At 40.8% G+C, this 14033-nt stretch overlaps 1 protein-coding gene across 5 annotated transcripts in view; it reads left to right on the top strand.

Annotated features, from left to right (window-relative positions):
• Positions 1-13506, top strand: part of Carpb (Carbonic anhydrase-related protein B) — a 31918-nt gene extending 18412 nt beyond the window's left edge. For 3 of the 5 annotated variants that reach the window (XM_076769987.1, XM_076769988.1, XM_076769989.1), the window contains exons 5-10: positions 3082-3177; positions 3288-3354; positions 6032-6186; positions 11475-11603; positions 11690-11735; positions 12833-13505. In XM_076769987.1, the coding sequence (XP_076626102.1) occupies positions 3082-3177; positions 3288-3354; positions 6032-6186; positions 11475-11603; positions 11690-11735; positions 12833-12849 (510 nt within the window). In that variant the 3' untranslated portion in view covers positions 12850-13505. Of the gene's footprint in view, positions 1-3081; positions 3178-3287; positions 3355-6031; positions 6187-11474; positions 11604-11689; positions 11736-12832 lie in introns of all 5 variants that reach the window. The other 2 variants (XM_076769991.1, XM_076769990.1) reach the window with 1 other exon arrangement.
• Positions 13507-14033: the final 527 nt, after the last annotated feature.

Here is a 14033-nt window from a genome sequence, read left to right as displayed (position 1 = left end):
AAAAGTTTCGTAATTTTTTAAATTTCCGATTTAGTTAATTTCACTCGCGAATGTACTTCACGTAGTAACCAGCAAACTGTTAAAAGCTATATACTTTCCGGCGCGTGTATCGCGATCCTATACTAGTAACCTAGTTGAGTAGTCTGACCCAGTTAAGGGATGAATACTTCAATTTAGGAAAAGTCGAACGCAACGGTTCCACATTAATCAGCTTAAATCACGCGATGGCGTAGGTGCAGTCAACAATTTCGATGGTCTAGACGGATTCTACGATTAAAAAATTTCAGTAGTATGGGAAGATCGATAACCAGACATCCTGAACAGTTTCTAAGCGATGTAAAATGTTTTTTTTACAACAGAATTTCGTGTGATGGAACCCACAAATCTGACCAATTTATTGGAAACAAATAAATATGATAAATTATTAAAGTACGAATATATATTATATCTACAATATGTTTACATTTATTTATGCACGTCTCTTTGAACATATACAGGGTGTTCGGCCAATCTTGGTAAAAATTTTTACGGGAGAAAATTAAAAAATTTCAAATCATTCTGAAAAAATTATTTTCGACTGCAGGGGTGAATAACAATCATTTTTGGTGAATAGATATACCCCCGAAATCCTGCTCAGTTTCGAGAAAAAAATTCCTTACCGAAAATGTAATGTCTGACCATACGTTGATATCTTTTCCTGAAATTTTTCAGCGAAAATGGAAAGTATCAAATCGTTCTGGAAAAATTATTTTCGACTGCAGGGGTCAATAACAATCACTTTTGGTGAATAGATATACCCCCGAAATCCTGCTCAGTTTCGAGAAAAAAATTCCTTACCGAAAATATAATGTCTGACCATACGTTCATATGTTTCCCTGAAATTTGTCAGCGAAAATGGAAAGTATCAAATCGTTCTGGAAAAATTATTTTCAACTGCAGGGGTCAATAACAATCACTTTTGGTGAATAGATATACCCCCAAAATCCTGCTCAGTTTCGAGAAAAAAATTCCTTACCGAAAATGTAATGTCTGACCATACGTTGATATGTTTCCCTGAAATTTGTCAGCGAAAATGGAAAGTATCAAATTGTTCTGGAAAAATTATTTTCAACTGCAGGGGTCAATAACAATCATTTTTAGTGAATAGACATACCCCCGAAATCCCACACATTTTCGAAAAAAAAATTTAGTACGGACGGAATATTAAACATTGATAACTTCTTAACGAAGCCTCCATCAAGAAATTGACATTCTTGATTTTCGTCTTATTTTGGCCTCTAGAATCTCCCATTAAAATTTTCTCTGTTAACAATTTGTTTCTATATAAAAAATGAAATTCTGAAAATATATTTCGGGGTTAATATTTACATTTAATCGTGACAAATGGCGACAGTACGTTTAAGTGATTATAAGCTGGGTCCGTGATGCCGAGTGACGTGATAGTCAGTCTGTTAAGCGAAATGTGTCGACGGCAGCCATTTGGAATTTTAATTCTAGGGGGAAAGAATTGATCGATAGCCTAGCGTGCTGAATTGGTTGGAGCAGTCGTCCGTGTTCGAATCCTGGTCCAGCAATCCTATCGATCGATTCTCTCTTTCTCCCTACAATTTTCAGAAATAGAATTGGCCCTCGTGCCTCCGGGTTCGCTTCTCTTGTTTCAAATTTTTAGTCCAACGCACGACCAAAAATGTTCCAATTTGTCGAACTAGTCGAGTGCCAGTCTATTGTTTTAAATATTGATTTTTAAGACGATAGAATTTGGGGATGATTCGTAATCTTAAAACAGGACGACGAGTCGTACGAGAACATTTTAGATATTTTTTTTTTTTATAAAATTAAAACGATCCATTTACATTTATTTTCTAATTTCCTGCAATTTGGAGGTACGAAGTGTCAGCCAACTGTGGCGTCTATCGCAAGCTAGCTGAGCTGTGGACATTAAAGTATTAACTTCAGGGAGCAAGGTTGATAAGTAGAGCTTAATTGATGAAACAAATCGATTGGAATAGGAAGTTTCGAAACCACGAATCTCTATTTAGCGATACTAATGAAATTTTTTCAGAAATAGGATTGGTCGTTGTGAATTTACGTTCATTTTCCAATTTCTTTTAATCTAGGAGTTTGAATTGTCAGTCAATTATGGCATCTATCATGAGCTAGCTGAGCTTTGAACACGGGAGTATTAACCTCAGGGAGCAAGGATCTATTGATAGCCTAAGTAGCTTAATTGATGAGACAAGTCGTCTGGAATAGGAAATTACGAAACCACGAATCCTCATTCCAGTGATATTATTGAGCAATCCTGTCTTTTCTTACAGTTTTCAGAACTGAGATGGTCGTTGTGTCAGTGAACTATGACATTTATCTCTAGCTAACCAAGCTATTAATAGTCTAGGTTCATCAGTATTTTAAATATTAAACTAAGGGATCGCAGATCTCTAGATAGTATAAGTAGCTTAATTCGTTAAACCAATCACTTGGCAAGAATCCAAACTCAAATCCCTTTTCAGCAATCCTATCACCCTACTGTTTGGGTCTCTACAGCCCTCAGAAGTTGGCATTAGCATCTTCATATTTAGTTCCCCTGTTACTCCAAATTTTGACTTTTATATAAAAATAATGACGTCCAAACAAATCGGCTCTTCGAATATTAAAGGGACCCTAGATACGTAGATAGTATGAGTAGCTTAATTCATTAAATCACTTGGCAAGAATCCAAACTCAAATCCCGATTCAGCAATCCTACCAACCTATTATTTAGCACCCTACAATTTCCAGAAGTATCTCAGTATATTCCTATTTAGTTCCCTTATTATTTACAATCTTGCGTTATGCAGAGTGATATTTCAATAAATTGGCTAGACTTTGGACCTTTCTAATAATACACTGAGGGATCATAGATAGTATGAGTAGCTTAATTCATTAAACCAATCACCTGGCAAGAATCCAAACTCAACTACTGTTTGGGGCTCTGCATAATTTTCGTCGTTTCATAAATTTCAGTACCTTTACATTCTGATTAGAAACCCCTATCGACCTTTTCCACCTTGCTAACGCCATTTTTTCTTTTTTATCTCGCAGCTGCAAATATATGGGTTCAACTCACAGCTCTACAACAATTTCTCGGACGCTTTGCCCAGGGCGCAGGGCATCGTGGCGGTGTCGCTGCTCCTCCAGGTACATGCCTAATCTCCCCGGCCTATTTCAACCCCGAAAGATCGAATCGCCGACGACGATAGATCGGAGTAAGAGATACGTCATAGAATACCCTCTCCGTTGGCTTTCAGGTGGGGGACCTCTCGAACCCGGAGCTGCGAATATTCACCGAACAGCTGGATAAGATCAGATACGGAGGTGAGAGCACGAGTAATTTAATACGCTGCTTAGAGAAAGCTTGACACCCTTCGCGCGTTAGACAGATTCAAGTTTCTCGAGATCCTTCCGACCATAATAAGATATCGCGCGAACGAAAGGAATCGGGTTTAATCCGCGATTCGCAGACCGAAATTACAGCAGCACGGCACGATGAGATCAATTTGAGTTGGTGTCTTAAGAACTGAGCGATGTTTCAGATTTTTATTCCAAAAAACCATTGGGTATATCGATTTCAAACTCTGTGCCGTAAATTCAGTTACGTTTTTCTGTAATATTGGAATTTTTTGGAGCAGAAATAACATCTTTGCGAGATAATACAATTATGGAGTGTAATGGAATTTTCTTTCTGGTCTGGTGCATTTATAACGATGATTACTGGGAACAACAGAGTCAAAAATGTTATCTTTAATCAAATAATTCATACTAGGTCAAGCATTTCTTTTCGTATCTTAAAGTTCTCGAGGTTCTTTACGGTGGGATAAGTCACATAAAGTGTGGCAGACTGATGGCGACGAAATTCGTCTTTGATATCTTATGGTTCTCCCAGGTCCTTTATGTGACATATGCGATACTGCTATGAGGTCAGCCCCAGAGGGCTGTACTGTCAGCCCCCTCATTTTTTCAAACGCAGTGACATCTAATATTTCGCAATTTCGGATCAAGCCAGTGCAGAATATTTCTCGTCGTATTTCCCTAGCTACGCAAAACGTGAAAAATTATTTCCAATAAACGCGTGGACAGATTTCCCCACAAATATTTCAAAAATAACATCGTCACTCTAATTCCTAGGGGAAGAATAAAAATATAGCTTTGTGTTTACGCTGAATAACTAATTCAAATCAAATTTAAACATTTGTTGACATTTTATAAATGTAGGTGTCAGTTTAATAATGTTTTCGACTATCTGTTTATAGTTCTCTTAAAAAAAAATTATATTCGTTAGACCAGAAGATGACATTATTTTAAAAATATAGTACTTGAAAGACACCTCCAACTACACGTGAAAAGTACATAAATATTTGCAGTTTCGAGTACAGAAAGTTTGAATGGAATGACTGTTATATCAGATACAGTGCTTGGAGAGAATACCCTGGGTCATATTGATTTCATCGGACCAGCCGAGGGTTAGGTATGTTATCTGATCCCGAAGGTTTTCATATATTTATAGGTACGAAATTCACAAAAGAACGGCTTTCTATTTTCACGCGTATTATTTCGAAAAGGCGCGTCGAATATTTCACGTGCTTGTATTCATAAGTAAATGAACGTTTCAAGCAAGGTGGACGCGAACAGAGTCGCAGGTTTAAAGAAGTTTCGACGAAGAAAAAGTTGTCTGCCGCGAGCGGGATAGAAAAAGACCGAAGAAAAAGGTGGAAATAAAAGTCTTTAAGAATGAAACTGAATGTTACTAAGTTGAGGCATTTCCAGATATTAAATTCCACTTTGAGGATACGTTTAATTTAAAATTGTTCTTTGCGCGATCGCGTTGGTATTTAAGTTGCTGTAAGGAAGGAGAAATTAATTACAGGTAATGGGTCGCAACTGCCTTCTTTATCGTTGTTCGGACAAAGGTAGCGATAGGCAAACAAAACCAAAGAAAAAAATAATCTCCTCGGCGAGCATCAACTAATTAAAGAATAATATTGCCAACAGTGATAAAAACATCTTAAAACACTTAAATAAACCTTTGTTGATATAATATCTTAGATTCTCTTCCATTTTTCGGAATGTTCCAAATAGATTTTAAACTAGCCACGTGTTCGTTTGGGTCTCAAAATTAGTAAAATACGTTATAGGATCTCGCGACTAACTCGACATCGTAAGCTTGGGGTCATCGTTATTAACTATTATATTATAGAATCGATATAGAATATTATTCTCTGATGATAAAATTAATTAAATCAATTGCAGCAGGAACTTATACTGGTATTATACTGGTAAATATAAGTAAAATACCGGTACTTAATGGTATTTTTCTTACTTTTTCTACTTCACTGTAATCGTCAATATGCGGAATACCGCTAAATACCGGTATTTGTTTCGGTTTTCGGTATTCCCACGGTATTGGTATCTCGGTATTGGCACTGTTGCGCTAGAATACCATAAAAATCACACTGGTATCGAGTCCCTGAATGACAGTAATCGCTAAAAAGTAGCTGCTGACTGCCAAACCTTTGACCCCAAGCTTGCAACCAGCAATTCAAGCTGACCTACGTATCGGTAATTATTTTCCCGATGACCCAGCTTTCCCGGGGTGCGTACCTTGATCTCCAAGTGAACGAACATAAAGTAGAAGTTGTTTAAAACAATGCGGATGCCGCGAAACAGGGGCAGAAATCGCTGTTATCCCCCAAGTGTGGGTGTTCCCCAGTTGTCGTAGGCTCGACACACGCGATCGCGACACGGTGCACGTGTAGACCGGAAACTTGCTAACTTCTCGGCTCGAAATTGCCGTTGGTCCGTGATAGCACGCGAACTTTTCTCTAGGGCATTAGCCCTTAAGTGACTGGGAACGCGCGACCACGTAAGGCGACGGGGGTATTATGTTAGGCATAGGTGGCGTGTGTACGGGCACGTCGATGCTAATTGGGGTACGTATGCGCGTCACGGTGCTTGTCAGATCCCAGCGTTATCGATCGTGACCGATTGCACACAGGCCAAACGATGGAGATTAAGCGTTTCGTGATACGCGAGCTCCTGCCGAAGACGAAATATTACATGACGTACGACGGCTCCATGACGATGCCAGACTGCCACGAGACAACCACGTGGATCATCCTGAACAAGCCGATATACATCACGAAGCAGCAGGTGAGCATCGTCACGCTTCTCCATCTATCCTACGACGTGCCATCCTAATGGCTATAGATCGTTTGAGTCATGATTTTTTACTGCAGACTAAGAGACTAAGAGTATCATGGTCGGAAATTAAGATCTTGAATTAGAAACGTGGGTACAATTGCAGATATTTGCAGTATGTCCTGGTAACGACTTGGTAAATAGCTCATCCAAGATAAAATAGCGTCACCAAACATTATTAAATACCCATTATTCCAAGTAGATCCTGTTGAAGAATCCATTTATCTCAGATGTTACTTGATCCTCATTATTAATAACAGTCTACGCCACCTACAAAATAAATCTAGCGCCATAAGATGCTGCTTATGGTCTCAGGTAGTCCAGGTCCATTTGCAGAATGTATCTAGCGCCAGCAGGCATTATTCAATCCTCAAAGTAGCTTGCGTCAGTCTATAAAATACAGCCTGGTGTCATCAGACACTACTTTTCCAGAATATATCCAGTGTCATCAAGCAGCACTTAGGGTCTAATTACTCGTCACCTCGAGTGGTCCATTTCGTTTTGCAAAATACAGCCACCGTCATCAGACACTACTTCGAGTCTAATGACCCTCTAGCACAAGTGGTGTCTGACGCTAGGTACATTTTAAAAGGGAAACGACTCGCGGCAAAATAACTTTAACAACTTCAACCGTTGAAATTAATCAGATAAAACGTTAACCATCCTACACCCCATTAGTGGAGCCTCGTATTTTTTTTTAAAAACAAACGGTACGCAATAAGTTCGTCCAAAGTTTGACCGATTAAAATTTTTCTATCAAGCTGATTCCCTTGGTCGCTTCGCGCCCCCCGTTTCATCGGCGTTTCGAGGTCCAGAAAATGATCGAGCCCCCAAGAAACTGATTGCAGAAGTATAGCAGTGCAGAGCGAAATGAAGCTAGTGACCTCGATAGCCTAGATCCGAAGGTATCCGGGCGAAGTTTTGAATATTTCAAGCTAACGAAGCTGTTTCGCAACACAAAGACCGTAACCCAGAAACATCTAATTTCCAAAACGCGACTAGCCGCGAACATAAGGCTTTGCTATTTCTCTAACGGTGCCAGAAAAGACGTGAGGCCAAGATTCTCACGCCCGATATCGTGCCTCCAGGGTCGTCCCTCTTTTTCGACCGAGATCGAGGAACCAGCTCCGCCGATCGCTCACGGTCTAGAACTTTATTTCGTTTCGAACGGCGCCAGGGAAGGGATCGTATCTGGGCGAGACGACTTGAAGAATCGCGGTAACTCACGCACGAAAGTAGTTTCTGATGTTCTTTTAACGATTTCGCGTGGCCAGGGACGAGCGTAATCTCGCGGCGCGCAACGCGCACGCCCGCGCAACAAAGGAAATTGGTTTACGTGGGTTCTTTATCATCGTGAGATTACATTTTGATGACTTAATGCGTTTTCTTTCTTTCTAGATGTACGATAACCCGCGCGGTAAATTATATTTTGTTGGATAATAAAATAAACAACGGTTCCCAGGCACCTCTGTTAATCGAATAAAACGAACTTGGCGGTCGGCGTTATTACCTTTCGTTTAATATCAATTCGTTAACAATTCCTATAATTAATAGCGAAATATATGATAAATTTAGGTTAAATTTTGAGTACGTTTTGATTCGTATCCAATTGCATCTGTCAACATGGCTGAAAATCAACTCTCGTTAATGCTGCTTTAGTATTTTTAAACTAATTGATTAACAGTAGTCTTTTATTTACTCGTCATGAGAGGATAAATGAAATCCGCGAATAAATAGCTTTCTCGTATTAATTCCCGGGGTAAATACTTCGAGATAACTGTTTTAAATTCGGAAACGCAATAATTAAGTCTTATCGATCGCATTTTTGGTACGTTAAATCATCGAATTTGTTGCGCGTTTCGTTCCCAGCGAGACAGAGAAAAGTGCCCGATTAATTTTCAAATTATTTCGGCGATTCGACGGATTCACTTATGGTCGGCGTTGTTCCGACGCGGCAATTACGCAACGGTCCACCCCAATTACACCCCGTATATAATTTTTCAAAACGTTAAAAGAGCACGCTTTCGCTCTCTGCGTAATGAACGTACGTCTGCGAATCAATCAGCTAAATGGATCGTATGCAGACCGACTGCAGTTGCACTTTGGAAAATAAAAAAAGAGATAAAACAGGTGGGGAGAGGAAAATGGGCAGCAACGTCGCTGTTTCATCTCCCGTTTCAATATTACGCGATCGAGTTCGTGCGTTGTCCTCAGAAAGCAGCACAAAGCGTCGAAAATGTGCGCGCTTCGGGGCCAACAAAGGGAGCAAACAATATCTCGAATTCAATAACTCGACTATCGACTTCCGACGGAAGTACCGCCGCGCCCTTTGTTGGACGTTTAAATGATTTTAATCCGATTTCTATTTTCGAGGTTAGCTTTTTTTTTCGAACGGTCCGGGGATACGCGCGCGACCCGATTGTGGCCGCGTTTTGATTCGCCGGAATAAATTAACGACGGTTTTTCGAAATGAAATATCGCTCTGTCCGGGGGAAATAAAAGCAAAGAATCGTCGAATGTGGATCTCGTTTTGCGAAACGGTTATCCGTGATATGAAATAAAAAGTTTGCCTCGGGCCGTTCGCGGTTCAATCGTTGAAAGCGTTTTGCAAAGAGTCGAACGGAATTACGTTAATGGTAAATTTCACGCGATATCTCGCCAAGTTGTATTTTATAAATAATACCGGCTGTCTGACGAGCGAAAACGTACGAAAGCGGGTTATAAGGGCAAACTCGCTTTTTGTCTTCTCTTCTCCAGGATACACCTGACACACTACTTAGTGTTTATTGATCCACCATTGCAACAGATCTCCACGTCATTGGGGTCATCACTATGGTCAGTAGTTACTTCAGAAGACTATTAACTAAAGTCCAGGTCAATAGAGCTAGGTTTAATAACCCATTTTGCAAAATATAGTTATGTCATCATGGTTCCTGCAACCCCAAATAGTTCATGTATTTCGCAGAGTACACTTAACACCAAGGTTCACTGCTTAGGGTCCACCTACCCTAAGTAGTCCTTGTCCTCCTAAAAGATACACCTATCGACATCAGAAACCACTTAGGGTCTACCGATCCACCTCATCAATAGACCATGTTCTTTTGCAAAATACAAATGGTTGGTGTTGACTACCCCAAGTAGCCAAAGTCCTTTTGGAGAATACACTCAGCGTCTAAGGCATAGTGTATCGATCCCCCCAGGCCAAGTAGGCCATATCTTTTTACAAATCCCAGCTTTTGTCATCGGGCATTACATAGTTTCCACTACCTCAATTGTTTCGCGTCTCTTGGTGAATGCCCCTAGCGTCATGAGACTCTATTTAGGATCCACTGTCCCCATTTACCCCTAAGTATCTCATGGCCTTTCACAAAATATAGCCACTGTCATCAGACACTGCTCGGTACACGCTATCGCAAGTAGCATCTTTTTATGCGTTTAGCATCATCCATCATCGCTTGCACAGACCAAACAGCTTAGTAGCCCTGCAGCATATTTTATGGAATAGCTAGCTCAGACATATTTAGTAAATAACTCGACCCGTACAAGCGAGCACGAGATGTAATAATTCGAGGGTTGGTTAATTCGCGCAGGAAGAACGAATTCAAAGGCTTACTCGTCCGCTGTAAATTTAATTTTCCCCTTACTCGGTTACTCGGAAAATTAAAGAGCGTATGCACGAAGTTAGAACGTCTCCCAACGCGTTCTGAGTTGTAATGAATTCCCGACGTCGCGCGTGTAAATTTCCATGTTACCGGTACATATCAAAGTCGTGAAAAATGTTCCGTGCTTAAAAGAAATAATTGTTTAGCGCGTCGCGTGGACACACATTCCGGAATTAATCTCGACGATGCTCACGCGATTTATTCGCGAACGAGAAGCGCGGCTGTACCTTCTACAGGGAAAAAGTTGTCGACAAGAGAGGAAAAAAACAGAATGACGTCAACAGATTGTCGTTGAGAGCGAAATGACGGTGTAATTAATGGAGAGAACGAGAATTAAATTCGCGCTTGCATCTCCGTGTATACAGGACGATTCATGTGAACTGTTACAAGCTTTGTTTTTCTTAAACTGATGGAGATATCGGATTGTGTACTTTCAGTTTTGTGTACTGTGTGGAACAGGGAATACAGAACGTTTCAACATTTCAGTTTTTCAGAACAACACTGTATAGGGAGTTTCGAAGTTGAAACTTGGATTTTTGGTTTGAAAATCGAGTCGAACGGATTGCATAAAAATCGTGATAACATAGTCTTCGTAAAATGGGCGCTTACGTGCGATTTCGTATGCCAGAAAGCTGGTACTTTGCCCAAAGGTTTCAACGTAAACACATCGAGGTTGCCATTCTTCTGGCAACGACAGGCTCCGATCAAAGATTCAATGGCCACTTTTCGCGGATGACACATCGTGGATACATAAATTTACAATGTATTTTAATAAATTTATCGGTAACACCTCGACGCGCGAAGAATTATACTTGCTAAGTCGGAACGCCGAGGTTCCGTGGATAACGTTTTTCGGGGAAAGTTGCACCGGGTACATCAAAGGGATGCAAAATAACCAAACCACGTGTCGCTGGTTATTCTGACAAAAAGTCAGTGTCGAGACTACCACGCGGCGATGTAAAGTGTGTCGAACGTTTTCAAGCTTATCGTACATCGTAGACTCCATTAGTGTGAAAAGAGTCGCAAAGTCAAGATTCGAGATTAGTGGAACGGGTGCCCCGAGTATTTTCCAAATGAATTTTCTCGAAAACGGTGTCTAGCACGAGAAAATCGTATTTCGTGTTTCCCATGTGAAATACAAGGTGTCTCAAAATGTTTAGGCGGTGATTAAAACGAGCAAAATGATTTGCATTTCGAGATAGAGATACTTAAATACGATACTTATTTTAAGACACCCTGTACATTCGGAAATTGTGTTTCTACGAGTGTAAACAATCGTCGAATTATCGCTCCGTTGCATGATATTTGTCGAAGGCTTCAGCTAACAAATTAGTTTCAATTTTGATACTGTTACATCAGTGAGAGTGAAAGGTTATCGTGTGATAACGAACATATCGTTTCAATGCGCGTTTAGATTTCGAAACAAGCATTTCCTATTGCAACAAATATTTTAAATTCCATTAAGGAATTAACCTTTGAAAAAGAAGTCTCTGATTGAAACGCGTAGACAATTTTTACAGCTGCGCGTGATAAACATGCAAAATAGGGGAAAAACATTGTGTTCTTTTGTCGTTGTAGCTTCTATCACTGCGACAACTGATGCAAGGGGACAAGGACCATCCGAATGCACCTCTTGGGAATAATTTCAGACCTACGCAGCCGCTGCATCATCGTCCCGTGCGAACGAACATCGACTTTAACTTTCAGGTATATTAAGAACACGCGCTTGGTGCGTGTAGTTTTGAACTTCACGATCGCTGACGATTGTCTAAACTTTTTATTTTGCTCCTCAGGGACCGAAAAACTGTCCGACGATGAATAGGGACATATATTACAAAGGTACGAGAAGCTGTATACAATGGCCGTGAGGTAAAATGGGAAAAGTTCATTGAATATTCGCTGGAACTAGGTTGCGCTTCGTTTAATTTCGTTACGGAGTATTTCTGGCCTCGCACGAAAGATGGAAGGTCCTGGCGAAACCAGAGTGATCGAATAGATTTGGGCATATTTTATTTACGGTATCAACGCCTTAACAGACGAAGAAAAACCATGTGTGCCTCGCCAAGGCCAAAAATATTTTCTTATTAAAAGAAAAATAACGATTATGACGATTCTTTAAACATTGACGCAAACACATTAGAGTAAATAGTTTAATCAGAATTGAATCAGAATGTCAGACATGGTTATGTGAGACTGTATAATACATTAGAGACAGCTCAATGTCAACCTGATAGTTAGAGGTCAAGCTGGTGTTTACGTTCGATCTAAACATTACGATACTTCGTTTCTTTTCGGTCTGCTATCGTCAAATCAATGCCACTGTATAACTTGAGACGTAATCTACAACCTCGAGAGACAAAAATGACATAAGCTCATTAAAAAAACATCAAGGTGACCTTTATTTACTCGATAAGAAACTACAAACATGTAGAATGATTTAAACAAATGAGATCATCGTTGGGTACGATAACAGTAGTAAACACTGCTCCAATAGAATGATTTTTTACAGAAACCTTTCGTTAAAATATGCCCAGCTCTGTTAATTAAACTAGTGCTTCTTGACAATCGTAACAGACTTCGAAACATGTCTGATTTAGTATATCAGTCGTTAACGTAATGCTTTGTACTGTATCCCCGGTCCGTTTCTATACATTGATACCCCACTAAAGTCATTGCATACATCAGCTTTTCATAAATATTTTTATAAATAACAAAGGGAGGACGTATTGTAATCCAATGGAGGAAGGCAAATAGTCACTTAGTAATTCTTTCTCTATCTGGGTCAAGCAGAATGTGCTACGTAACAAGTATTTCCAAGTCCAGATTCCGCGAGCTTGATATTCCATGAACTTGACCCGACCCCCGAATAACGCACCTTCGAAAATAGCCGTACCCAATGTCTGGTCACCGTGCCCTTTCCGCGTTCGGTGTTGCAGCAAACAGCTGGAAATAACCCCGAGGAATCGAAGAAGACGCCTGGCGTTCGCAGTTAACTACGCTTTCCCTGGGACGAGCTGGAACTTCGCCGTTAAGAGAATAAAACCCATTGACATATCAATTAAAATGAAACGCGCGTGATCAGCGGGTCACCGTCGAACCGATCGAGCAAGTCCGCGACGGCGCGTATCGTTGAGGTCGGGAGCGAGTGAAGATGAGAAAGAGTGCGCAAGAGTGAGAGAAACAGAACAAAAAAAAAAACAAGAAAAATGCTTCGTTGTACTATTAGACGTGAATTGCCAAGTATGTTTCCAGTAACGAGAAAAAAAAATGAAGATATAAAGAGATATATAGAGATTACAACTTAGCGGAGATAAGGTAACCGTAAGATTACACAAGATATATTATTATACGTATATCGATCAACTATCGAAAGCTATGACTATCGTGGCCTGCGTGGGAGGGGTTTCCGGGGGACGGGGGGTGGGGATGGTCGAAAAGAGAGATGCGACACTATGTATAAAGATTCATGCGTGACGGTGCACACACAGACACACACATACACACTATCGAACGAAAGTTTATACTATATTCTTGTAATAAAACGCTGAAAACGTAGAAGGAAGTACGGCATCGTAACCCTGTCTTCTGTGCGCGAAGCACTAGAGTAATCCCATCGATCTGTTCCACATCCCTCGTTTCGCTCATTCGTCTGTATTGCCGACCGAACGACTCTAGCAGTGCCCGTCGGTAAGAACAGTTATCGACCGAGAATTTCGCGTCGATAAAGATGAATTCCTGATTCCTACTTACCTGGGCGGGTCGATAAAATAGGAATCTAAGATAAAAGAGTTGCCGACTGTGTTCTCAAATTAGTCGAGTTCCCGATTGATCGCATCATCGACGGTCCCTAACGCCAATAAGATTCCCTGACATTTTTTCTTGACCGTAAGTTAGGTCGACCCTCGACGTCGCCGAATCCTTACCGCCCGGGACGACCATAAGGGCTACCAGTTGGGCTATCCAACATCGCCAAATTCGTGGGGCGCGTATCCCCATGGGTGAACACACGCGTCCTGTTCAGGATTGCGAGTCGCTAGGGCCGGCGGGGAACAAAGTCAGCGATTATAGAGGCTGGTGCGAGCGGAATCTCGACGACGAAAGGACGCAGTTAGGGGTCGAAAGGTTGCCGCTGGTGGG

Source organism: Colletes latitarsis, chromosome 7 (assembly GCF_051014445.1).
Source record: "Colletes latitarsis isolate SP2378_abdomen chromosome 7, iyColLati1, whole genome shotgun sequence".
NCBI classification, from domain to species: domain Eukaryota; kingdom Metazoa; phylum Arthropoda; class Insecta; order Hymenoptera; family Colletidae; genus Colletes; species Colletes latitarsis.
Note: the sequence above shows the minus strand (reverse complement) of the source record. Positions and strands in the feature narration are given on the sequence as shown.